We start from the raw sequence: 27,937 nt of genomic DNA, 5'->3' as shown, positions 1-27,937 counted from the left end.
TCTGTAACAGGCAGTTTTCTTTCCTTCTTTCCAATCTACATGCCTTTTATTTCTTTTACTTGGCCTGTCACCTGAGCTAAGACCTCCAGTACTTAAGATAAGTGGTAACAGTCAAAATCCTTCCCTCATTCCTAGTCTTGCTGCTGGTAAGTCGCTTCTGTAGTGTCCGACTCTGTGCAACCCCATAGACGGCAGCCTACCAGGCTCCCCCGTCCCTGGGATTCTCCAGGCAAGAACACTGGAGTGGGTTGCCATTTCCTTCTCCAATGCATGAAAGTGAAAAGTGAAAATGAAGTCGCTCAGTCGTGTCCTACTCTTCGCAACCCCATGGACTGCACCCACCAGGCTCCTCCGTCCATGGGATTTTCCAGGCAAGAGTACTGGAGTGGGGTGCCATTGCCTTCTCCATCCTAGTCTTGAGGGGAAAGTATTTGGTCGTTTCCATTAAGCTGGATGTCTAGGCTCTTAGGTTTTTTTATAGGTGCCCACTATCAGGTTGAGAATATTCTCTTCTATCCCTAAATACATGAGAATTTTTTTTTTATCAAGGATTGTGTGAATTTTGCCAGGTGGGTTTTTTATTTTTTGAACTGTTCTTAACACTATCATTTTCAGTCTTAAAATAGTGAATTATAACAATCAATACTAAAATAACAAAGTGCTGTTTCATTCCTCAGATAAATTTCACTTGGTTATTATGTATTTTTTTAATACAGTACTGAATTGGATTTACTAACATTTTTGCTAAAAGTTTTTGCCTCCATGTTCATGACCGATATTGATCTGTAGTTTTCTGTAATAATACCTTTCTCTAGTTTTGGTATCAGGACCTCATAAAATAAGTTGGGAAGTATTTTTTCATCTTCTGTTTTTTGGAAGATTCCATGTAAAATTGGTATTATTTCTTCCTTAAAGGTTTGGTTTAATTCACGAGTGAAGCCATCTGAGCAAGGAGTTGTGTCAGCAAAATTTAGCTACCATTTCAGTTCCTTTAATAGTTATACGCCTATTCATTTCTTCCTGAGTAAGCTTTGGTATGAATAGTTTGTGTATTGCAAAGAATTTGTCCATTGTTTTGGTCTTTTAATTTATTGGCATAAAGTTGTTCATAATATTCCTCTACTATCATTTTAATGTCATTAGAATCTGTCTAGCTATTTTAATGGTCTTCTCAAAGAACCAGTTTTTCATTTTATTAATGTTTCACTGTTTTTCCCCACTTTTCTTTTTCATTGATTTTTGCTTTTATCTTCATTTTTTTCCTTCCTTTTATTTGGACTTAATTTCTTCCTTTTTAGTTTTTTAAAGTGAAAGTTTAGAATATTGACTTTTAAGGCTTTTTTACATGTATGCAATTAGAACTATAAATTTGTAAGTACTGGTTTGGGTGAAATATCAGAGATTTTGATGATTGTATTTTCATTTTCATTTAGTTCAAAGTATTTCTTTCCCTTGTGAGTTATTAGTTGTTTGGAAGTATGTTTTCTAACTTCCAATTATTTGGGGATTTTCCACAAATTTTCAACTACTATGATTTGTGGTTTAAATCCATTGGATCAAAGGATATAACTCATTGAATATTTCAGACCTTTTTACATTTAACGCTTATTTTATGGCCTAGCATGTGGTCTTCATGAATGTTCCATGTTTAGCAGAAAAGAATATGTTCTGCTGCTGTAAATGTGTTCTATAAATGTTAAACAATCAGCTTGACTAATAGCACTGTTCCTTTCTTCTGTATACTTAACTGATTTTTTCCCCCTCATTTGCAGTGAAAAGAGTGTTTGAAATCCAACCCTGATTGAAGACTTGTCTAGTTCTGTTTTTAGTTTAATCAATTTTGGTTGATATGTTTTGAAGCTCTTACTATTGAACATATCTATTAATACATTTTATTGTTTTTATTCTTGATAGCGTGACCCTTTTGCTACCATGAAATGTCCCTCTTTTTCCCTGGTAACAGTCCTGATTCTGAATTTTTCTCGCTCTTATATGAATACATGCTCTTCAGCTCCATGTTGATTAGTGTTTGCATATCTTTTCCCATCCACTTACATTTAACCTATTTCTATCTTTATATCTAAAGTGAGTTTTTGCAGACAGACAGCATTATGGGTCTCGTGTTTTAATTGGAGTAGTTGCACCAGCTGTCTAATACAGTTGTAGGTAGCTGCATGTGGCTATCTGAACTTAAGTTAAAATTTTAACTTGAGTTCCTTGGTCACACTAGCTACCATTCAAGTTCTCCTTGTAGAAGGCTCTGTTGTACAGGACTGGTTTAGACCATTTTTATTTTTTATAGCTATCAATATTGTTTGGCTTAAATCTACCGTCTTGCTGTATTTTTCTACTCACCCCTTATATTAATGGTTCCATTTTATCTCTGCTACTGGCTTTTTAGCTGTACCTATTCTGTTGTTTTAGTGGTTGTGCTTTGATTTACAATATACTTCTTTATCATTCTTTCTTCAAATAATGGACAGTTTTACATATAGTATAAGAACCTTACAGGAGTATGCTTTCATTTCTCCTTGCTTATCCGTAGTGTTATTATTGTCATATATTTTGCTTCTGCATCTTATAAAATCCATAGTACAGTTGTTTTTTTGTTTTTTGGGGTTTTTTTGCCTTAGTCAGTGATCTTTGAAAGAAACTATTAGTCCTTTTTTTTTGGCCCTGTGCCAGTGTCACAGTTTAATTCCTCTATCTGTGTAATAAGTCTCTCTGTCCAGTGGCATGAGTACTTCTGTGTTATTCTTCAATAACTTCTTGGCTATTCTTGGCCTGTTACATTTCCATGTGAACATTAGCGTTCTCTTTTTTCATACCAAGACACTAATTCCTGTTGTGTTTTTGATTGACGTTTCATTGAATTTATAGATTGGTTTGGAGAGAAATGACATCTATATGATATTGCATCTCTAATATGTGAATATAGAAATGTATTTTTCCATTTGTTAGGCTTTTTTTTTATTTTTCCTGAGCATTTTTTCTGCTTTTCTGTTTAGTGGACTGGTACATCTTTCGTCAGATTTTATCCAGCTGGTTTGATGTTTCAATGTAGTTTTCTGCTGTTCTTGTGCTAAATGGTATTGCTTTGAAATCTTTATTTCTAATCCTTAAACTTGTTGTATCTTTTATTGAGTTGAGTAGGATCTCTAGTTCAGTTTTGAATAGAAATGATCATGCTGGATATTCTAATCTTAGCAGGAAAGCTTTCGCTATTATGCCACTAAATATGTTTGCTGTAGGGTTTTTGTACACACACCTTAGCATATTACAGAGTGTCTTTTTTTATCATATGCTGGAGTTTTTTGTTTTTGTTTTTTTTAAGTGTGAAGTGTGGATGGAGATTTTTATTCGATTGCCTTGGTTGTATATTCTTTTATGCTATTAATGTGGTAAATTGTTGAATTTTCATGGAATAAATCCACTTATATTGTGATATATTATTCTTTTTGCATATCACTGGCTTTAGTTTACTCTTTTTTAGAACTTCCATGTATGTTTATGAGTAAGATTGTCATAAAGTATCCCTTTCTGTAATGTACATGTCAGGTTTGGTATGAAAGTTTTGCTTCCCAGATGAAACTATTAATAGTTGAGAAGCTCTTTTATGGAAGAGTTTGTAAAAAAAAAAAAAAAAGCTGCTATGACTTTTTTAAATGATTAGCAAAATGCATGTGGGCTTTGAGTTGTCCCTGTGTGATAGGGTTTAAGAAGTCAATTTCGTTCACAGTTGTAAGATTGTTCATTTTCAGGTTTTCCATTTCTTGCATTGATTTTGATAGATTGTGGTTTGTTTGTTTAAGGATTTTGATTATTTTCATATACTTCCCTCAATTTATTGGCAAAAAGATGTTAACACTTTATTCTGTTTACATTTTACACATACCCCTTTTACATTTCTGATACTGGTTTTGCCTTTGATGAACTCTGCAATCTTTCTTCTTTATTTCATTAATCCATCCATGCGCCTATTTTTTAGAGTTTCTGTCCTGTTCAGTATGCTAATTTTTTCTAACTTCTTGAGATAGATAGTTATATAATTGATTTTCACTCCTTATTTTCAGTTGTATTCCTTGTTTTAAAACTTTAGTCATGGCTTTTACCAGATCAAACTAGTTTTTATAAAATATAATTTCAATCATTCATTTCAGAATATTTTCAAGTTTCTATTATGATTTCATCTTTGATCCAAACATCATTTAGATGTGTTTGTTGAATTCCAAATATAGGGAAATTTTCTAGTTAATATTTTTAGTGATTACTGCATAATTACATTGAAATTAGCGAACATATTTAAATCCTTTATTACTGATATAATTTGCAGTTTGCCTGGCATATGTTGATTTTGGTAAGTGTTTCATATGTGTTTGAAAAGATGGCATACTTTATCTGTTTTGCAGCTGCATTAAGTACTTAACAAATCTAGAATCCTACATCTTACTACAATACAAACCTTCTGCCATCTGAACTGTCCTCTTTAGCTCTGGCAATGCACTTTGCCTTGAGGTCTAATTGTGGCTGTTAATATAACAGCAGTATTTCCTGTGGTCAGTATTTGCGTGGCGTATTTTGTCTCTTTTTGTTTTTTAACCTTTCTGTATCTTTTACTTAAGGTGGGTTTCTTGTAAGCAGCTTATGATTTGAATTTGATAATATTATATATATTCCATGTAACTACCCCTAATCAAGATCCAGACATTTCCATCATCTCAGAAGTTTGTTTCTGTGAGTCCCACTCCCCATAAGTGGCAACTGTGCTGACTTCAGTCACTGTGGATTAATTTGCCTGTTCTTGAATTTCACGTAAATGAAATAATACAAAAAGCACTCTTTGGTGTCCTATTTCTTCCCCATAAAACAATGTTTCAGAGATTCAGCCATATTGTTGTATATATCATAATCTTTTTTTTAATTGGTGACTGATACTCTTCTATGTGAACAGGTAACTGTTTGTTTACCCATTCTCCTGGTTATGGACGTCCAGGTTGTTTCCAGTTTGGGGCTATTATGAATAAAGATACTGTGATCATTCTTCTACAACTCTCTTTATAGTCATAGGTTTTCATTTCCTTTGGGTAAATAACTGGGAATAGAATTTCTAGTTCATAGGAAAGGTGCATTTATATAACTTAGTATGAATTTGCCAACTTGGTTGTATCATTTTACCCTCCCACCTGCAGTGTATAGAAGTCCAGTTGCCCTGCATCCGCACCAGTACTTGTCTTTTTAACTTCAGTTTTTCTGGTGGATATAAAGTGGTCTCTCATTGTACTTTAATCTGCATTTCCCAGATGACTAGTAATATTAAGCACCTTTGCATGTGTTTCTTTGTCATTCACTATGAAGTCACTACTCAAGTCTTTTGCCCATTTTTTCTTAGTTTTTGCCTTATTTCTTACAGACGTGTAAAAATTCTTTACATGTTACAAATAGAACTCTTGTCAGATATATTTATTGCGAATATTTTCTTGCATTCCATGGCTTGTCTTCATTTTCTTACTGATGTCTTCTAATGAGGAGTTTTAATTTTAACGAAGTCCATATTGTCAGTTGGTCTTCCTGGGTTCATGCTTTTTTTGGTCCTCTAAACAAGCACTGCTCGCCGTAAGTTCTCAAAGATGTTCTCCTGTTTCATCATAGTTTTAGCTTTACTTTCAGTTCTTTGATCCATCTCAGATTAATTTTTCTGTATTCTGTGAAGTAGAGGTAAGATTCATTATTTTCTGATGTAATTATCCAGTTGTCCCAGCATCATTTGTTGAAAGCCTTTCTATCCCCATTGAGTAGCCTTGGCATCTTAATAAATCATAATATTGAGTCTTCTGATCCATGAACATGGTGTCTTTCTCCATTTACTTAGGTCTCCTTTAGTTTGTCTCTGCATCATTTTGTATTCAATGCAGGAGTCTTAAAAAAAATGTTCTTGTTGAAAAATCTTGCCTCAGTATTAATGTTTTTTAAACTACTGTAAATGGAATTGTAGTATTTTTATCTGCAGTTTTTTGTAGAAACACCATTGAATTTCACATGTTTACCTTGTATACTTTAATACTGTTAAATTCACTTTTTTCTGATAACTGTTTTGTAGAGTCCTTACAGTTTTTTACATCCATGATTATGTTGTCTGAGAATAAAGTCAGTTTGACTTCTTTTCCTTTTAATTTTTTCAATACCATGCTGCATTGTCTAGAACCTCCTACCATGTTCAGTAAAACTAGTGAGCAATATCCTTGCCTTTTCCCAGTCTTAGTGAGAAAGCATTTGACATTATACCCTTAAGTATGATGTCCACTGTAGGGTGCTCATTGTTAAGATAAGAAAACTTTCTTCTTTTTCTGGTTTGCTGAAAGTTTGTTTGTTTGTTTTTAAATCAAGAATGGGTCTTGAATTTTGTCTTAATACTTTTCTGCATCTTTTTAGATGATGATATGGCTTCTTACCACCATTTTTCTGTGAATGTGGTGGATAACTGTGCTCATTATCAATTGCTAAGTAACTAATTATCCCAATACTTAGATTATCCCAATACTTAGCCACTTGAAACAACAAACTTTAATCCACATTTTCTGTGAATCAGGAATCAGAGTGGCTTATCTGGCATGGTTCTGACTCAGGGCCTTTTGTGGTGTTGCAGTCAAGATGTCCCAGTCAAATCAGAGCTTCAGTCATTTGAAAGCTTGGCCTGGGGTTCAGAATCTGCTTCCAAGATGGTGCACTCACATAGCTTGTTGGCTGGAGGCCTCAGTTTCTGAGATCTTCACCATGTGGGCCTCTCCAGTGGGCTGCATGAGTGTCTTCACAGCAGGGCAGCTAACTTTCCCCAGGCAAGTGACCCAGTAGAGAGCAAAGAAGAATCTGAGGTAGTTTTATGACCCCTTGGAAGGAAGTTACTAATAAGCCCATTCCAAACTCACAGGGTACAGAATTAAGCTCCAGTCTTGAAGGAGTATCAAAAGTAAAAAAATGAACATACTTTATTATAACACCAGAATCCTATTAATTGAATTTAATTTACATTAATCATTATTACTGTATAATCATATCATGTGTAAACATTAGACAAATCCAGATTGAGAAACTGTTCTCAGAATGACAGGTGTATAATCCTCAAAAGTCTCAAAGTTTAAAAAGTCAAGGAAAGACTGAAAAGTGGACCCAGACTGAAGGAGACTCAAGAGTCATGACAGCTAAATACAGCATGTGTTTTGAACCACAAAGGATATTATTAAAACAACTGATAAAACTCAAATGGGCTCTGAGGACTAGATGGTAGTAATGTGTTGGTGTTAATTTCACAGTTTTGATTATCTTATTCTGCTTATGTTTGTAGGAAAGATAATCTTGTTTGTAGGAAATGTCCACTAATGTTCAGAGGTAATGAGGCAACTTACTCTCAAATGGCTCAGGATAAGTAAATTCTGTATTTGTAACTTTTCTCTAAATTAGAGACTGTTTCAGTGTTTTTTAATGATGGCTATTTTACTGTAAATAAAGGCATTAAGAGACAACCAACTGTTATCTCTCTAGTGTCATTAAAAGACAACTGATTGCTTGGTATAAAAGAGTGTAACATTGAGCTGTTGATGCCCTCATGCTGGCTCCATGAGGCTGGGCCAACCCACCCCTTGGCCACATGTACCTCCCTGCTTGGCCCACCTAACAGTGACTCTGAGATTGAGTAATTATTCAGGGTAGGGGAAAAAAAGGAAGTGCAAAACTCATTTCATTTTATTGACATACATATTACCTGTTTCCATGTCCTTTCATTCCTTTCTAGAGTTGACTTTTCATCTGATGTCATTTCCCTTCTGCCTAAAGAACTGTTTCAGCATTTCATGTTATTCTCAGGGCTACTGGTAACAGATCCCTCAGTTTTTGTTGCTCTGAAAAGATCTGTATTGCATCCTCACTTTTAAAGGATATTTTTGCTAGGTAAAGATTTCTGGAATTTTCCCCCTTTTTGTATTTTGTTTTGTACAGCATAATGATTTGATATTAGAAGGTATTGTGAAGTAGTAACATAATAACTTTAGTTAACATCCAGTCACCACACATTGTTAGAAATTTTTTTTTCCTTGGGATGAGAACATTCAAGGTTTACTCAGCAACTTCCAAATGTACAGTATGGTATTATTAGCTGTAGTCACCATGCTGTATATTACATGGGTGAAGTCAGTGAAGGTGTCAGACGTACCTACTTCCAGTTATACAATAAATAGGTCCTGGAGGTGTAATGTACAGGTTTTTTTCTTCTAGCATTTTGAAAATGGTATTCTGCTGTGTTATGGCCTCCATGGTTTGTGCTGAGTGGCTTGTCATCATCCTTAGCATTGTTCCTCTGTATGTAACACATCTTTTTATTACTTGGCTGCTTTAAGATCTCTATTTTTTTAAATTAATTTTTGGTGCAGTGTAGTTGATTTATAATGTTGTGTTATTTTCTGCTTTACAGCAAAGTGAATCAGTTATACCTATGCATAGATCCACTCTTTTAGGTTCTTTCCCCATGTAGGTCATAGGAGAGCACGGGACAGAGTCCTCTGTGCTCTCCAGAGGTCTTTGTATGCTCTGGGGTCTCACTGTCTTTTGTCTTCCCGCTGTTCACTGTTGTGTACTAGGTGCTTGTTATCCTCTGGGGTGACTGAGTTGCTTGGATCAGAAATACGATGGCTTGGGACATTTTCAACCATCATTTCTTTAAATATTTTGTCTACCCCATTCTCTTGCTCTGCCTGTAGGATGCCAGTTATCTGTGTGTTAAACCGTTCAGTATTATTCAAACAGGTGACTGAGGCCTAGGTTTTGTTTCACTCTGTTTCTCCATCTTTTTCTCTCTATTCTTAGGATCACATTATTTCTGTTGATCTGTCTTTAAGTTCAGTTGATCCTTCTACTGCCTTTAAGCACATCCTGTATATTTTTTTCACTTCAGATACTGTCTTTAATTCTAGAATCTTTATTTGGTGTTTTTTTTCATATTTTGTAAGCTTATCTGTTCACTCAATATGACTCCTTTTCTTTAAATCCTTTATAACAGCTTTTAAAGCATATGTCTACTAGTGCCAACATCTGGATCAGCTCATGATCTATTGGTGTTTACTCTTTTTTTTTTCTCTTGACCTTGGATCACATTTCTTTGCAATTGTAGTAGTTTTTCTTTAATTATTGTTGTATACTGACTGCTGCAAAAGATATGTTGTTGTGGGGATTTTATATTATCTTTTGCTAAGGAGTGCTAAGTATCCCCTTGAACTTGTTCAGGTTTGGTTTTACACTCTGTTAGGATGGTTCCATTGGAGTATTTAGCCTCATGGCATATCCTTATTCTGGGGGCACGGTCTTTACTTCTGAAATGTGGCCTAAGGATCAAAACTCCCAACTCTTCCTGTCCTGCAGTTGGCAGCCGCTGAAATCTCTGCTTGGCTTTTACAGTATTCCACTCTTGCTGTCCTTGCAGCCCACCCCCTCCCCCCCCCCCTTCCACCGCCATGTGTGAGTGGTTGTAAAGTGACTCTGGATTTGAGCGGATTTGATGTGTGCATCTGAGGCTCCCTTTGGAGCATCTTCCTCCCAGGGCACCCCCTCTCCCTCTCCAGCACAGTGGTAGCCCCAGACCCCGTCGTCCAGCCAGCGGTTTTCTGCTTGATCAGTTGGGGAGGGTCCTCCCCATGCAGGTACCACCACCAAGTCTGGACTCCAGAGCTCTCAACTTTGACTTTTAATTTGAATATTTAATTTTGCTTTTAAGATAATTACTGGTGTATCTGTGTTTAAATACAGCAGTTTTACACTTTGCTTCTTATTTACCTGGTCCTGTGTTCTTTGGATTGAATTTTGTTTTGGTTTTAATGCCATGTTTCTGAACTGTTAGTTATCTTGGTACTTACACATTCTTGTTCAGTCTCTCAGTCATGTCTGACTCTTTGCAACCACATGGACTGCAGCACACCAGACGTCCCTATCCTTCATGGTCTCCCAGAGTTTTCTCAGACTCATGTCCATTGAGTCAGTGATGCTGTTAAATGGTGATGCCATTTAGTTGTTAAAGAACAACTAAATACATTCATTAGTTGTGCTTTAACTCTTTACTCTTGCCATCATCTTATGTATCCTCGCCTTATCCCAGTCTAATGTAAGTTCCTTTCACCACATTCCAACAACGCAAGAATCTCAAGTCTAATTTCTCTGTCTCCTGGGTTGTATGCTCTTACCTCGCTAATTCCAGACCTCGCAGGATCTTTATTATTGCTACACAGGCACCATTCCTGTCCCTTTTTTTCACGTTACTTTTCCTGTTGCTTTACATTCCTGCCTGCATTTCTGGCCTTCCATCTGGGGTTATTTACTTCATTCTGAAGAAACACCATTTCATATCTCCTTTACTGTACTCTTCTGGTGCTGGTTTTGTTGTTGTTGTTGTTTGAAAATGTCTTTATGTCATCTTTTTTAAATTGAGCTTTTATTTACATACAATAAAATATAATTTAGCTAGTCTTTATGTTGTGTTCAAGTGCCACCAAGCTATAGGACATTTCTCTTACCCCAGAAAGCTCCCTTCCTGCTGTATCCACCCTTGCCTCGCCAACCTAACTGCCATCTGACTTCTATCACGGTAGAGTAAATATATTTAAACTTTATATAAATGGAATCTTACTATATGTACTCATTTGTGCTGCCTTCTTTTGCTCACAATACTGTTTTTGAGATTCATCCATGTTTTTGCATGTATCGGGAGTTTGTTCCTTTTTATTGCTCAGTTGTATTGTATGAATATACCACAATTTGTTTATCCAGTCTCCTGTTGATGGACATTTAAATGGAGTCCAGTTTTAAGCTCTTATAAATAAAGATGCTTTGAATAATTGTATACATTTGTGTGTGTGTGGAGTAAACTCCTGGAGTTTACTCAGACTTGTGTCCTTTCTCCTCCTACCTTCAATCTTTCCCAGCATCAGAGTCTTTTCAAATGAGTCAGTTCTTCCCATCAGGTGGCCAGAGTATTGGAGTTTCCGCTTCAGCATCAGTCCTTCCAATGAATATTCAGGACTGATTTCTTTTAGGATGGACTGATTGGATCTCCTTGCAGTCCAAGGGACTCTCAAGAGTCTTCTCCAGCACCACAGTTCAAAAGTTATCAATTCTTCAGCACTCAGCTTTCTTCACAGTCCAACTCTCACATCCATACATGACCACTGGAAAAACCATAGCTTTGACTAGATAGACCTTTGTTGGCAAAGTAATGTCTCTGCTTTTTAATATGCTGTCTAGGTTGGTCATAACTTTTCTTCCAAGGAGAAAGCTTCTTTGAATTTCATGGCTGCAGTCACCATTTGCAGTGATTTTGGAGCCCCCCAAAATAAAGTCTGTCACTGTTTCCATCTATTTGCCATGAAGTGAAGGGACCCAGATGCCATGATCTTCGTTTTCTGAATGTTGAGTTGTAAGCCAACTTTTTCACTCTCCTCTTTCACTTTCTTCAAGAGGCTCTGTAGTTCTTTTTTGCTTTCTGCCATAAGGATGGTGTCATCTGCATATCTGAGGTTATTGATATTTCTCCCAGCAATCTTGATTCCAGCTTGTGCTTCATCCAGCCCAACGCTGGGCTTATGTACTCTACATATAAGTTAAATAAGCAGGGTAACAATATACAGCCTTGACGTACTCCTTTTGCTATTTGGAACCAGTCTGTTGTTCCATGTCCAGTTCTAACTGTTGCTTCCTGACCTGCATACAGGTTTCTCAAGAGACAAGTCAGGTGGTCTGGTATTCCCATCTCTTGCAGAATTTTCCACAGTTTATTGTGATCCATATAGTCAAAGCCTTTGGCATAGTCAATAAAGCAGAAATAGATGTTTTTCTGGAACTCTCTTGCTTTTTCCATGATCCAGCAGATGTTGGCAATTTGATCTCTGGTTCCTCTGCCTTTTCTAAATCCAACTTGAACATCTGGAAGTTCACAGTTCACATATTGCTGAAGCCTGCCTTGGAGAATATTGAGCATTACTTTACTAGCATGTGAGATGAGTGCAATTGTGTGGTAGTTTGAACATTCTTTGGCATTGCCTTTCTTTGGGATTGGAATGCAAACTGACCTTTTCCAGTCCTGTGGCCACTGCTGAGTTTTCCAAATTTGCTGACATATTGAGTGCAGCACTTTCACAGCATCATCTTTCAGGATTTGAAATAGCTCAACTGGAATTCCAACACCTCCACTAGCTTTATTTGTAGTGATGCTTCCTAAGGCCCACTTGACTTTGCATTCCAGGATGTCTGGCTCTAGGTGAGTGATAACACCATTGTGATTATCTTGGTCATGAAGATCTTTTTTGTACAGTTCTTCTGTGTATTCTTGCCACCTCTTCTTAATATCTTCTGCTTCTGTTAGGTCCATACCATTTCTGTCCTTTATTATGCCCATCTTTGCATGAAATGTTCCCTTGGTATCTCTGATTTTCTTGAAGAGATCTCTAGTCTTTCCCATTCTGTTGTTTTCCTCTATTTCTTTGCATTGTACACATTACTTTTGAGCATATACCTGAAGAGCATATACTTTTGAGCATATTTCTTATCATTGTATAACAGATTACCCTAAGCTTAGCAGCTTAAAACAACAATGAATTTGTACTGTCTCACATTTTGAAGGTTAGAAATCAGGAGCAGCTTAGCTGGCTATTCTGACTCTTGCCATACTGACCCCTCCATAGGGCTGCCTGAGTGTCCTCCCAACACTGGAGCCCGAGGTGGAAGCCACAATGTCTGTGACCTCACCTTCATTTCCGTGATATCCTCCTGGTTACAGGGGACAGCTTCACTCGCTGTGGGCGGGGACACACAAGGACATCCGCACCACGGGCACCCGTAGGGCCGTCTTGAACGCTGGCACCGCAGTAGGTTTTAAGGCATGTTTATAAGAACTTGCTGTTTTCCATAGTGCTTACATACTCTTCTCCGTTCCTACCGGCACTACATGAAAAGTCCGTTGGCTCCACATTTTCATCAGTTGTTTTTAATTTTAGCTATTTTGGCAGATTACAATCATGTTTTGAGGCCTCTTTTCATTAGATACAGAATTCTCGGTTTTCAGTTATTGCCTCGCAGGCCTTTGAATATAATGTATCCCATTTTCATATGACTTCATCTGTTTTGATTGAAGTCAGGTGTTAGTCTTGTTGCTGTCTCAATATTAACGTGTCATTTTCTTCTTGGGAGCCTTTGAGATTTCCTTTTTGGCCTTAGGTTCCAGCAGTCTTATCTTTGATATGCCTAGGTGAGATTTTTGTTTTATTCATTCTGCTTGGGTTCATAGGATGTCTTGAACCTGTGGTTTGATGCCTTTCAAGTTGGAAAATTCTCAACCATTATCTCTTCAATATTGTTCCATTTTCTCTCCTCACATTCTCAGACTGCTATTACATATAGTTTAGAATTTGTGTATGTGCCTCTTCCATTCTTTTCTATATTTTCCTTTTTTTTCCCTCCATGCCTTAGACTAGGTATTTTCTCCTGGCCCTTCATCCAGTTTATTAATCACTTTTTCAACTAATTCTAATCTCATTTTAAACCTATCTATGAAGTTCTTCATTTCAGTTATTATTTTTCTAAAGTTCTAGAATACTGTTGATTTTTTGTTAGTGTACCTTTTGTTTGTTTGTTTGTTTTGCTGAAATTACCATACTAATCACTGTTATGATACAATGTTTTGTTATCTTCATAGTAAATATTGAAAACTATAGTCATTTTTCTATTTATTTACTTACTTGTTGTCTGACCCCACCACTCCATAGTTCTATGAGAAGGGGAACCTTATCCAAAATAACCACTGGTGTATCCTCAGTGCCTAGCCCTTAATTATTTGTGCAGTAAAAAAAAATTTTCTTTAATTATAAGATTTTTATAGTTGAATACAGCCATCATCTCTCTTTACCAATCTGATTCATTTCAGATCCTCCTCTTTATCATCTTCTGCCCTGTTATTTCACTGAAACCACTGTTTCTGAGTGTAACATCAACTCATGAATGGCCATTTTATTGTATTTGTCCTCTCTAGAAATATTTGGCGTACTTTTTTCACTGCAGAGCCTCTTGTTACCTGGCATACAGTTCTGATTCTCCTCCTTCCTACCTCATGGGATGGTCCTCTTTTTTCTGTTTCTTGGCCTTGGCATCCACTCCTGAAATGTGGAAGCAGGGAGGGTTTCTGCCATGGTCCTGGGTCTTCCCAGGTGACTTCATTCACACTCACAGCTTTAAGAAGATCCCCTTTCTCCAGTGACTGTGTATCCCTGCTGTGTCACTACAGACACACTCTGGACACCACGTGTCTGCCTCTGACCTCCTCTCCCGACCCTCTCGTCCCAGAGGCCTCAGCTGCCTTGTCAGTGAGTCCACCACTGAGTGGAAATTGGTACAAGCACTCCATGCCGCAAGTAATAGTGATAATGTGTATCATATTCCATTCTTCACATGTGGTCACTTAACTCTTAAAACAGCCCTGTGCACTCACAGTTCAGATATAAGAAGTCAGAAGATTCTCGTCCAAAAAATAAAACAAGCAAAATTAATTTTTAAAAGCACACTAGACATCTGAGCTCACAAAGAAACCTAAATGAATGCAACTTGAGACAGTGACAAGCCACTCATAAGAGAGAAGGGACCCCTGGCTGCTGTCCATCTCTGCAGAGACAGGAGTTGGGGGAGCTGCTGGAGACGGGCCCGTGGGCTCTCAGCTGTGGAGACTTGAGGCCACAGGCGAGCCCAGAGAAACCTCTCTGAGGGAGTCCCCATCTTCGCTGGACATTGGGTGACTGTAACCAGGGCAAAGGGTCCAGGCGGGGAACTGGAAAGCCAAGATAACTCCTCAAAATTGTGATCACATTTACTGATCCTTCCTCCACTGCATCCAGTTAGCCACTAAGCTCATCTAATAAAATTTAAATTTAAAGTCAGGTCAGGAGAGGACTTCCCTGGTAGTCCATTTATAGGAAACCAAAGGCCAATCAAAAATCATCTGTGAAGTAGAGGTCAAAAATGGTTTGCCTGAGGTAGGTATAAGACTTAGCTAGAAAAGGGCATAAGGAAACTTTCTGGGCTTAGGGAAATGTTCTGTATCTTGTTTTAGACAGTAGTTACACGAGAATGTGAAACATCAAACCCTATACTGCATGTTATTGTTCATTAATATTACTTGGGTAAAATTTAAAGCGTTTTAAATTCCTGTGTTTTAGGTACTGAAGTTATTCCTAGTTTTCAAATGAGAGAACTGAGGCAAAGAGAGGTTAATTGACTTGCCCAGTTGGTGGCAAAACTAATAAGCAGAGCGGGTAGTCTGTCTAAAAAGCCCGCATGCTTAGTGAGAATGCTCTTGTCTCATATCCTTGCCCAGAAATCCTACTTCTAGGACTTTATCCTTCAGATAAACTTCCTCACGTAAGTTTCAGACAACAAGGGCAGTAACTGTCCAAGGTTAGTAATTGCAGCACTTGATTAGTAGGTATCTGATTATATAATTTGTAGTATAATCACTCGATAGAATGTGATACAGGGGGAAAGGCCAGCTTGAGAAAACCTCTTGTACTTACACTGGATGACCTCCTAGGTTGTAGCACAGGATGAAAGAATCAAAAGTGTGTTTTATGTTCTACCATCTGTGCTAATAAAGAAGGTTGCGGGGGAAACTGCATACACATATTCTGTGTAAACCATGGGCGTATCAGAAAGGCAACCTGAGAAGCAGATGAGATAGTTTCCAGGGCGAGGAGTTGAGTGGCTGGAGAGAAGGATGTGCAGGAGAGTTCAGTCCAGCGCACCCGCTGTATGCACTGTGGGTCATGAAGCCCGTGAGCATGTTGCCTGTTCTGAAAATCAAGGCGCAGACTACGGTTTGGAAATACCTGAATCACACATCACACACACCGCTGCCTAAGCCAGAAGCCTGCCTCAAACTTCTTAGAACTGTCCCTCTCAGCAGCCCACACCTGTGGCTTTAGGGTGTCAGCCTCATGGTATCCCTTCACACCCATCAAGCCAACCCCATCTTTCTTCAGGACCCTCTCATGGCCTCAGAGCTCACCTCCATTTCTGTCCGTCTTGTTCGAGCACTCAGCGATGCTCAGTTTCCCTGGGTTTTGCCTAGAATTCCATCTCCACTTCTGCCCCGTAAGGTCTTTAAAAATAGACTTCCATCTCACTCACCCATGGATTATTAAGGGCTTGGTATCTGGCGGAAGGTATCTGTTGCGCACTTCCAGAATTCAGCTTTCAAACAGATCTGGTGACACCATCCCTTCCTCCCCTTGGGGCTCCTCGCACTCTCAGCTGTCTCTCCCAGAACATCACCCTTCGGATGACTCCACACAGTGCACAGGTGGAAGTTTTAAATTTATACTGTGAAGTATTTCATTGTGTGTTAGAAAATACAAAACTAGTCCCTGAATCCTGTGGGATTTTAATTTTACCAGTATTAATGCTCAGACAAGTTTAAGTTAAAAAAAAAAATAGAAGAATGAATTTTTTTACACCATTCAGCAGTAAGTAAGAGCACTGGAGCACGAATATGGCAGAAATGGTGATGGTGACACCCTGGCCTTTGGGAGATCCTGATGAACAGGAAACAGGGCCTCACAGAGCCGAGGCTTATCAGTGTGAAGGTGCAGCATCTTGTAGACCTTCACCCCCCATCTGCCCCCACCCTACCCGGAGCCTTTCATGTGGTTACCACCCCAGCCCTGCCTCACCAGGCTCGCCCTGCAGAACCACTGGCATTCTTGCACATTTTCATCATTCTCTGCTTCTCTTCCTGCCTTTTCTCTTGTAGAATGTGTCCCCACCCCCTCTCGGGTCTTGTTGCTGGGCCTCTGCTGGGCAGACACCCCCCTTAAACTTCTGGGTTCAGCTCAAACTTCAGCCCTTCTCATGAAGTCCTCCCTGGTGTAGTAGTTTCTGTTTGCTGCTGTCACAAAATATAGCAAATTTATCATCTTACAGTTCTGGAAGTCCAAAATCAGTTTCGCTGGCTAAAGCCGGGGTCTTGACAGAGCTGGTTACCCTGAGGTTGTGAGGAGGGAACTGGCTTCCTTGACCTCCAGCTTCCAGGGGCGTCCTGTCGTCCAGCCTCTGTTGGCATGGACAATGTTTATTGTCAGGTGTTAAGAGTGCAGAATAGTAACAAACCAGAAGGCTGGGGGGAGAAGCAGGGCATGGCTCTCCTCCCCCAACACCAGGGCCCTGAAACCAGGCCAGGTGGTGGGCCCCTGGTCACTTCAGGCCCAGCACCCTCTGGAGAACAAGCTCCAGTGCAAGAGAGCTCCTCACAACACAGGGGAAGGGAGCAGCACCCCGGAAGATGCCCTTCACCCATCTTCAGGGCACACAGTCCTGCTCTCTCCTTCCATGTTCCATCACCATCTCTGGCTCCAACTTCTGGTCTCCTTCTAAGGACTGTTGTGATTATGTTGGACTGTCTCATTAATCCAGGATCCTTACCCCAACATGAGATTTTTAACCTAATTGTATCTGTAAGGTGCCCCTTTTGCAGTGGGAAGTAACATATTCACAGGTTCTAGGGTTGGAATGTGGCCATCCTCTAGGGTGGGAGTGGAGGGGTGGGGTGGTCATCCAGCCTCCCACACCTGGAGTCACTGCTGCCCTAGGGACTCAGGTGTGGCTTTACCTGTGAGCCTCCTGGGGACAGGGATGAGGCTGCACTCACTCTGCCTGCCTGGGATTCCTGCTCGCATGTGTTTGAGGGAGTCACCCCCCAGGCGCACTACGGTCCTGTGGTGCTATGGTTCCAAGACCAGGCTCGAGGTCTTGCCTGACGAGGGTCCTAGCTGTGCTGCTGTCCTTCTCCGTCCCCTCCACGCCTTGTCTACAAACTGGTGCTGACAAATCAGATCTGCCCCGGAGGCTCACATGAAGGACTCAGTGGGGCCACACGTATGGTGGACGAGAAGAGCACTCACCATTATGACCACCCAGTCGGGGCAGCTCATTCCTTCCTGTGACTGTTGATTTTACTGTATGTGATGCAAATGGTTTTCCTGTTGGGTTAACTTATTCTTAACAAACTTAGGAAAAGAGATGCTGAACTCTTCATTGTTAAATTTAATTATCTTTAGGTTTAGAGTAGTGTCTTCATTGAGTTTAAATATTTTCACAAACAGTCTTAGAATGACAGCAGTGTAAAAGGTCCTGGAGAATTTGCTCAGGGTGACCCGTGAATGAGCCTGCGGATTCAACCATCTCGTGTGCACCCACAGCTCTGGTGCAGGTGGGTGGAGCTGCCCAGGAGGGGGCCCTCTGCAGGGTGGTACGAAATGGCACGTCAGCCCTTAGACCTCATGAGTCTGAGAAATGGTAGATCTCGTGAGTCTGAGAAACGGTAGAGTTTAAAGGTACATGAGATTCTGGAACTTGCATACAGAGCTGAGGTTATGGACACTCATTAAAAGGCACCACATACCGTTATGAGGGGGTTTCCCTGGTGGCTTAGCTGGTAAATAATCCACCTGCAATGCAGGAGACCTGGGTTCGATCCCTGGGTTGGGAAGATCCCCTAGAGAAGGGAACGGCTGCCCACTCCAGTATTCTGGCCTGGAGAATTCCATGGGCTGTAGAGTCCATAGAGTTGCAAAGAGTGGCACACGCCTGAGCACCTTTCACTTTCACCATCATGAGGATGACAGCATCTGTGTGTCATTCCAAGAAAAGGGCTCAGGGGTACTAGACTGTGAGCCAGGTCATACCTGTGTTTTGCAGAAGCCCAGCGAGTCCACTGCAGGTAAAGGAAAGGCGTTTTTAAAACCCCTTGTAGCAAGTACTTCGATTGGGAACTCCTGCTCCCACCAAAGATTGTGGTGATGTGGAATGTCTGGAAAAAATGGAGAAGTTTATGAAAGGCAATCTAGCTTTAGGAAATAATGCTAGTAGGGATTTTAGATTAAAGAGGTAATAAGATCTGCCTAGAGAGAGTGAAGAGAGATGGTTTAGTAGTGAAAAATAAGGGTGTCAGACAGGTAAATGGCAGGCTGGAAAATAAAAATGTGTCATTTGGATGGCAGGAAGCCATTGCCTGTTTTTCAGAGAGCCAGATATGAACTTATCCTACTGTCCGTGTCATTTAACTTGAGCATTAAAGGAGTGATCCTGGGATGGAGTGACGCTGGGAGGGAGAAATTGTAGTGGTCCCGCTTGAAGATGAGGGTCCAATTTTGAATTTACCTCAGGGACTAAAGTTCAAGTGTAGATTAAATATAAAATGGAGAGCCAGACAGTTCTCTCAGAGTGGATGAAAGTAACAAAGAAGAGCTGCAGACCAATGTTTCCATGGAAGGCCGACACCACGTTCTGATTGAGAACTCAGAACTGGAGACAGACTGCTGTGAGGGTGGAGTGAAATTAAGCCCTGTCTTCACTGCCTTTAGTGTGGGGACAGGGATGAAGTGTCCCGACGGTGGAGCAGAGCTGCAGTCAGTCAGATTCAGGAGAGCATGTCCTCCGCAGATGAAACCCTGAAGCGTGGGCCATGCTGGAGGCCTTCTGCCTAGTGCGCCTCTCGCCCCATGCCTACCCCAAGCCCCAGCGTCATCACTCTAGATCAGTCCAGCCGAATCCAAGTGCCGATGGGGAAGAGGTGGTCCTTACTGGTGTGACAGGCCAAGCCCTCTGGTTCTCAGAAATCCATAGAGATGCCTGTTGCAGTGAGAGGCTTCGGGGGCGCGGGGAGGAGGGGTTTGGTTGTCCCATCACCACCACTTGCGCTGGGCCCCGTCCAGCATCGCTGCCGCTTCCTTAGCAGGGTTCTGAGAACCCATCTCCGGCAAGATGCCTGGGAGCTGGCCTAATGGCTGAGCGGGAGCAGGTCGTGAGGATGTCCCTGGGCGTGGTCAGCCCTGCTGGTGGCACCCCACCCCACCCCCTAGAGGCCACACTCCTGGCTCAAGAGCCCCCCGAGTTGCCTCTAATCTCAGCTGTCTCTGCGCTTCAAAAGTACTTCTCATTGTGTGCTCCGGGGAGCGCTTGGCTGAGACTCCCTGAAACTGTGGACATCATGGAAGGCCAGGTGGCTTATAGCAACATAGTAGATGTTTTGTCAGAATTCCAGGGTAGCCAGCAGGGAGGTGAGGAAGATGCCCCTGTTACAGAAGAAGACCTGAACCGCAAGGTCCATACTTCCTGGCATTTAACAGATAAATTTAAAAATAGACAAATAAGCCAGGCAGACATTGTACAGGCCTTGTGGCAGACACGCTGAGGACAAAATGGGATGGTGTGTGTTGCAGGGTGAAGTTGAGATGTGAAGCCACCTGGCTTGGGTGGACCACACACATTTCTGTGACTTGGCAGTTGAGCTAAGACCTAAAGCCTGAGAAGCGTTTGGCCAGAGGGGAAAGTATTCACAGAAAAGGAACCGTCAGCGTGAAGTCAGAAGCAGCAACAATTAGAAGGATTCAAGTCTGGGGGAAGGAGACCGGCTTGATGTCTGCAGTGGCCTAGGCGGGTTGTGCTGGGCTCATGGTCAGGGCCGAGGTGATAGGTGAATAAAGACAAGCAGAATCAGAAAAGTGGGGGTTACAGCTGGTGTGAACGAAATGAGTTCATTGTCAAGTGGGAGGGTTGACTGGGGACTATGTTGCGGAGCTTGGGCTTATAACCTCTGTCTTCTCTGAGAAGGAAGAAACGAGCTGCTGGCCTGGGAACAAGGGGTGGCAGGCAGTGGCTGGGGGCTGGAAAACAGTCAGTCATAGGAGTGTGGGATTGTTGCTGGGTGGAAGAAGAGGCCTGGGGTGGGCCCAGCTGACATAGGATCGTCCCCACACCAGTCCTGGCTTGGGGACTTTTCGTCCAGCGGGACAGCCACTCCACCTGTGTGCAGAATAAGCAGGGAGAGAGGCTGTCCTGGGTGGTTGAGACAGGACAGATAAGACCCCTAAAGAATTGGCAGTTTGGCCAGTGACACTGGCAATACAAGGACAAGAGACCAATAGATGTGGAGGCATGACAAGGAGTTGTGAAGGAGTTGTGTTGAGAGCATCCACGGGAGAGAAGGGATGGGTGGTCTAAGGTCACAGACCGGAAGTTGGGTTTTATCCCATAAGATCCTTACATTCATAGTAGCTGCCACTTGTCTGAGTCATGAATCTATACTCTCAGTAAAAGGGAGATGGTTGGCAGGTAGTTTGGACCTCAGTGAATTCTGATCCCAGAAGCGAAACACTTCCTTTTAACGTTGCGTGTAACTCTCTCAGCTTTTGTCTCCGTGAAGCATATTTCTCCTCTTGCCCTCTGAGCAGCTAGTTTGGGCATGCTGGATGCTCTGGCTCCGTTTATAGGCCCGGTGCCTGTTGTACCTCTGACAGCACAGCCATAATTGATGGAGGACTGAGTTGCAAGCGCTTAGGACTAATATAGCAAAGTCTAAACTAAGACATTTCCTGGTGCTGCCTTTAATAGTAATAACAATAATAATACCTTGTTTAGAGACAGTACTTTATAATTTGCAGAGCATTTTCACTATATCATATCATTTCATCTTCACAATAACTAAGGCTTTTTGAAGGCTTCAGTTCAGTTCAGTTGCTCAGTCGTGTCTGACTCTTTGCAACCCCATGAATCGCAGCACACCAGGCCTCCCTGTCCATCACCAGCTCTCGGAGTTTACTCAAACTCATGTCCATTGAGTCAGTGATGCCATCTAGCCGTCTCATCCTCTGTCGTCCCCTTCTCCTCGTGCCCCCAATCCCTCCCAGCATCAGAGTCTTTTCCAATGAGTCAACTCTTTGCATGAGGTGGCCAGAGTATTGGAGTTTCAGCTTTAGCATCAGTCCTTCCAAAGTACACCCAGGACTGGTCTCCTTTAGAATGGACTGGTTGGATCTCTTTGCAGTCCAAGGGACTCTTGAGAGTCTTCTCCAACACCATAGTTCAAAAGCATCAATTCTTCGGTGTTCAGCTTTCTTCACAGTCCAACTCTCACATCCATACATGACTACTGGAAAAACCATAGCCTTGACTAGATGGACCTTTGTTGGCAAAGTAATGTCTCTGTTTTTTAATATGCTATCTGCTGCTGCTGCTAAGTCGCTTCAGTCGTGTCCGACTCTGTGCGACCCCATAGACGGCAGCCCACCAGGCTCCCCTGTCCCTGGGATTCTCCAGGCAAGAACACTGGAGTGGGTTACCGTTTCCTTCTCCAAATATGCTCCCTAGGTTGGTCATAACGTTCCTTCCAAGGAATAAGTGTCTTTTAATTTCATGGCAGCAGTCACCATCTGCAGTGATTTTGGTGCCCCAAAAAATAAAGTCTGACACTGTTTCCACATCTATTTCCCATGAAGTGATGGGACCAGATGCCGTGATCTTAGTTTTCTGAATGTTGAGCTTTAAGCCAACTTTTTCAGTCTCCTCTTTCACTTTCATCAAGAGACTTTTTTCTTCACTTTCTGCCATAAGGGTGGTGTCATCTGCGTATCTGAGGTTATTGATATTTCTCCTGGCAATCTTGATTCCAGCTTGTGTTTCTTCCAGCCCTGCGTTTCTCATGATGTACTCTGCATATAAGTTAAATAAGCACAGTAACAATATACAGCCTTGACGTACTCCTTTTCCTATTTGGAACCAGTCTGTTGTTCCATGTCCAGTTCTAACTGTTGCTTCCTGACCTACATACAGGTTTCTCAAGAGGCAGATCAGGTGGTCTGGTATTCCCATCTCTTTCAGAATTTTCCACAATTGATTGTGATCCATGCAGTCAAGGGCTTTGGCATAGTCAATAAAGCAGAAATAGATGTTTTTCTGGAACTCTCTTGCTTTTTCCATGATCCAGCGGATGTTGGCAATTTGATCTCAGGTTCCTCTGCCTTTTCTAAATCCAACTTGAACATCTGGAAGTTCATGGTTCACGTATTGCTGTAGCCTGCCTTGGAAAATTTTGAGCATTACTTTACTAGCGTGTGAGATGAGTGCAGTTGTGCGGTAGTTTGAACATTCTTTGGCATTGCCTTTCTTTGGTATTGGAATGAAAACTGACCTTTTCCAGTCCTGTGGCCACTGCTGAGTTTTCCAAATTTGCTGGCATATTGAGTGCAGCATTTTCACAGCATCATCTTTCAGGATTTGAAATAATGTTCGTAGTGATGCTTTCTAAGGCCCACTTGACTTCACATTCCAGGATGTCTGGCTCTAGGTGAGTGATCATACCATCGTGATTATCTTGGTCGTGAAGATCTTTTTTGTACAGTTCTTCTGTGTATTCTTGCCACCTCTTCTTAATATCTTCTATTTCTGTTATGTCCATACCATTTTCTGTCCTTTATTGAGCCCATCTTTGCATAAAATGTTCCCTTGGTATCTCTAATTTTCTTGAAGAGATCTCTAGTGTTTTCCATTCTGTTGTTTTCCTCTTATTTCTTTGCATTGATCCCTGAGGAAGGCGTTCCTATCTCTCCTTGCTATTCTTTGGAACTCTGCATTCAGATGCTTATATCCTTTTCTCCTTTGCTTTTGACTTCTCTTGTTTTCACAGCTATTTGTAAGGCCTCCCCAGACAGCCATTTTGCTTTTTTGCATTTCTTTTCCATGGGGATGGTCTTGATTCTTGTCTCCTGTACAATGTCACAAGTTCATCAGGCACTCTATCTATCAGATCTAGTCCCTTACATCTATTTCTCACTTCCACTGTATAATCATAAGGGATTTGATTTAGGTCATACCTGAGTGGTCTAGTGGTTTTCCTACTTTCTTCAATTTAAGTCTGAATTTGGCAATAAGGAGTTCATGATCTGAGCCACAGTCAGCTCCCGGTTTTGTTTTTGCTGACTGTATAGAGCTTCTCCATCTTTGGCTGCAAAGAATATAATCAGTCTGATTTCAGTGTTGACCATCTAGTGATTTCCATGTATAGAGTCTTCTCTTGTGTTGTTGGAAGTGGGTGTTTGCTATGAGCAGCGCATTCTCTTGGCAAAACTCTATTAGCCTTTGCCCTGCTTCAATCTGTATTCCAAGGCCATATTTGCCTGTTACTCCAGGTGTTTCTTAACTTCCTACTTTTACATTCCAGTCCCCTATAATGAAAAGGACATCTTTTTTGCGTGTTCTAAAAGGTCTTATAGGTCTTCATAGAACCGTTCAACTTCAGCTTCTTCGCCGTTACTGGGTGGGGCATCGGCTTGGATTACTGTGATATTGAATGGTTTGCCTTGGAAATGAACAGAGATCATTCTGTCATTTTTGAGATTGCATCCAGGTACTGCATTTCAGACTCGCTTGTTGACCATGATGGCCACTCCATTTCTTCTAAGGGATTCCTGCCCATAGTAGTAGATATAATGGTCATCTGAGTTAAATTAACCATTCCAGTGCATTTTAGTTCACTGATTCCTAGAATGTCGACTTTCACTCTTGCCATGTCTTGTTTGACCACTTCCAATTTGCCTTGATTCATGGACCTCACATTCCAGGTTCCTATGCAATATTGCTCTTTACAGCATCAGACCTTGCTTCTGTTACCAGTCACATCCACAACTGGGTATTGTTTTTGCTTTGGCTCCATCCCTTCATTCTTTCTGGAGTTATTTCTCCACTGATCTCCAGTAGCATATTGGGCACCTACTGACCTGGGGAGTTTCTCTTTCAGTATCCTATCATCTTGCCTTTTCATACTGTTCATGGGGTTCTCAAGGCATGAATACTGAAGTGGTTTGCCATTCCCTTCTCCAGAGGACCACATTCTGTCAGACCTCTCCACCATGACCCACCTGTCTGGGGTGGCCCCACACAGCATGGCTTAGTTTCATTGAGTCAGACAAGGCTGTGTTCCGTGTGAAGGCTTAGATCTTCCTTAAAGTGAGAAGTCCTGGTACACATCCTGATTTAACCATGGCAAGTGTAAAAAGTTTTTTAACTAAGGATTCTGATACTTACCTAAGCTCAGTAATGCTTCAGAAAGTCATTCTATTGATTTCAGCTTGCACTTTCTTGAAAATTATGTAACTGCTACTTGAATCTCTTCAAAGATATTTCAGATTCAGAATATGTGAAAATGTCTAGCCATTGAGTTCATTGTCCTGATTAGGATGATGAGGGTGTGATTCCAAGAGCACAGCTTGACCCTCAGCCCCATAAGGTTTATTCAGTGGGAAAGAAGACATAATCATCCCTGGGTTCTTCTGCCAGACTGGGATGCCCGGAGGAGGCTGGGAGACAAAGGACTTCCCAGCAGGGAGCTTTCTGGTGGGTTGGGAGAGTAGAAGGTAGCATTGGAGCTAGCGCTGGCCTGGGACAGGCCTCTAGAATCTTCATCCAGGAGCCTCCAGAGGGTCTAGGCACGTGTTCCACAGTTCCTCACAGGTTGTCCCAAAAGCACAAGCCCCTGGCCCTGCCTTCAGAGGCCCCTGCATGGAGCAGTCCCTCGCAGAGAGCAGGAAAACCTGTACAGGAGCATTCCTTCTCCACCCAGGACTGGGGTGGCCTAGCAGGACAACCAGTGGGGGGCCGATCTGTTACTGAAACACAGAGGTGGTGATTGGGAGTCTTTGTGCTTCTTGTTGGTATTTTAGTTTTATTAACCCTAGTCTAACACTAGCTCTTCACATGATCCTTTGGTTTAGGAATGGGCTGAGGACAAAGCCAAATGACCTACTGCTCATTACTAGTACACTCATTTCCTGGACACACAGGTTTTCACAAAAGTTTTCCCATGGTGCCATCTTTCTGAAGAACAGCTTGAGTATATTACAAGGGAGGCTAATGTCTGGATTATCAAATTATCTCATGGTTCTTTTGATGTCACACAGTTTAGGCAGCCACAAGCCAAAGAACCCTTCCATCTTAGAGCATGCAGCCAGCATCTGAGTGTCTCATTCATACTCCAAAGAGGACCACAGTCAGAATGTAGTGTGGAGCAGGAGTGTGAGAACTGTGGGGTCTAAGCAATGTTTCCAACTCGGGCTGGTGACGTGGTTTAAATACCTGTGTTCTGATCGTTTAGGTCTCTCTTTGTAGGGCATCTTTTATGACCAAGACTGTCCAGTACCAAAATGAACTACATAAATTCCTCATCTGGGACACAGCTGGACAAGAACGAGTAAGTCACCCTTTGCATCACTATGTGTTTTCCTGAGGCCCAGGTGAAAGCACCAGTGCAATGCTGGGTCCCGTCGCTTCACGTCACTCACTGCCCTTCTCTGCACCGGAGACACACACGTTCCCATTTGCGCGGCCAGCCCTTTCCTGCTCAACTAGAACCACGAAGTCCACAGATGGAGAAAGTGCCCGTGGGCACTGAGGGCATTTATATATATTTTAGTGTCTTCAAGTAAATGCTGACTAACAGGCCTGATGAAACCCCGCTCAGAGCATGGTGTGTAATTTTGGGGCTCTATCCTTGAGCAGAGATATAAAAGAATTAGTGGTAGGAAGGGAGAGTGAAGCACATCTCATTATAGCCGCCTTTTAAGAGCTAAAGAGGGAACTTTAACAGCATATAAAGTTTGAGACTTTAAGTGAAATGGATGAGCTAACACTGTGCCATGCAATAGTGCTTATTAAACGCCTGATGATAAAGTTGTCCTGGATGGCTGTCTGCCTTGGGAGGGCCTGGGCCAGAAGTGGGGCCAGGGCCATGGTACCTCGGTGCAGAAGAGGATTTGACAAAGCCCACCCAAATGGGACGGGACAGGAAAGTGGGGAAGGGTCTGGCTGCTGCTGCCGCCCCATTCTTCCCTGTGTTGAGTTCCCTGTTGAGGTGTGTCTGGCAGCTGCCCCATTATTCAGCTCCTGTTTAATTTTGTTTTCAAACAGTGTTATCAAAACAGAACATATGATGGATGCGCTGTGCTATCTTAAAGCTCTTAAAAGTATAGCGGAAGTAATCAGGAGAAATAGTCTGTCCCCACAGTCTTATCTGAGACAGCATAGATGCTTCAAATGGTGTAAAACCTGACAAGCATCATCACAGACAAATGGAGGAGGGCACAGCAAGGCGTTCCTTTTGTCCTGGTGTAGACATTGCACATTCGTACAGATTTCACATCTCAAGTTCGTTCTGTTTGGTTTCTTCTGTTCTGTGTTATTTTTTTAAACCACTGGATGTCACACCTATGTCCACTTCCTCATCGAGATGTGTCTGCTTGGTCTCCAGTCCCCATGGCTCCTGCGTTGTCTGGGCCATGTGTGCTGAGGTGGGTGGGCCTTGGCCAAGCATCACTCGCCCATCCTTCAGAAGGGCCGCCTCCCACAGAGCCTCCCTGAGTATGTCCACAGACATAGCCCTGGCATCCAGCCTATTAGCCACAAACTCATGGCTCTTCATACCAGTAATATATGTACCCTTTCAGTGAATCCCACATCTCAGTTACCCCTCCCATATATTTGATGAGACAGCAAAGCCCTCATCATAAAGCATCCTACTATAATATAGATTCCATTATGCCTTGAATCAGAGCCTGTCTTCATAGACACAGTGATGTATAACATCTCTTTTTTTTTCAGAACGTAAAAAAAGAATAACACGAGGGTTTATGCGTCTCTCTTGCTGTTGCCATGATAGCAGAATTCTGTTAAGTTTTGTAATTAGCTGGTCTGCCTGCCTCTTGTTTCCCCACCTCTAATTGATTCTGCACCAGGAGTCATTGCTCTGAGATGCAAATGTCCCTCACCCCTACCTGGAGCTCGATCACTGAGCCAGCCAAAGGCTCGCGCTGGGAATACAGATGAGGCAGCTGGGCCCAGGAGGCCTGCCCAGCAGAGCCCCGCGCCGTGGAGACTATCAGGAGAGGGACGCTGGCCGTGCACCCCCACTCCAGCTGGTCGTTGCCAAATCATAGGGTTTAAGAAGAGCTCAACATCAACAGCGAATCAGAAATGCTGTGAAAATCCTCCAGGGCGCCTCTGTGAGCCTTTCCTGCTTGTTTGTCCCAGACACAGCCTTTTG

General features: G+C 41.9%; 1 protein-coding gene across 1 annotated transcript in view; it reads left to right on the top strand.

The window, feature by feature from the left end:
• Positions 1-27,937, top strand: part of RAB22A (RAB22A, member RAS oncogene family) — a 53,471-nt gene that overhangs the window by 6,638 nt on the left and 18,896 nt on the right. Inside the window, exon 3 of the mRNA XM_070381494.1 lies at positions 26,008-26,089. Coding sequence (XP_070237595.1) covers positions 26,008-26,089 — 82 coding nt within the window. The remainder of the gene's footprint in view (positions 1-26,007; positions 26,090-27,937) is intronic.

The sequence above is a fragment of the Bos mutus genome, chromosome 13, assembly GCF_027580195.1.
Source record: "Bos mutus isolate GX-2022 chromosome 13, NWIPB_WYAK_1.1, whole genome shotgun sequence".
Taxonomy (NCBI): domain Eukaryota; kingdom Metazoa; phylum Chordata; class Mammalia; order Artiodactyla; family Bovidae; genus Bos; species Bos mutus.
Note: the sequence above shows the minus strand (reverse complement) of the source record. Positions and strands in the feature narration are given on the sequence as shown.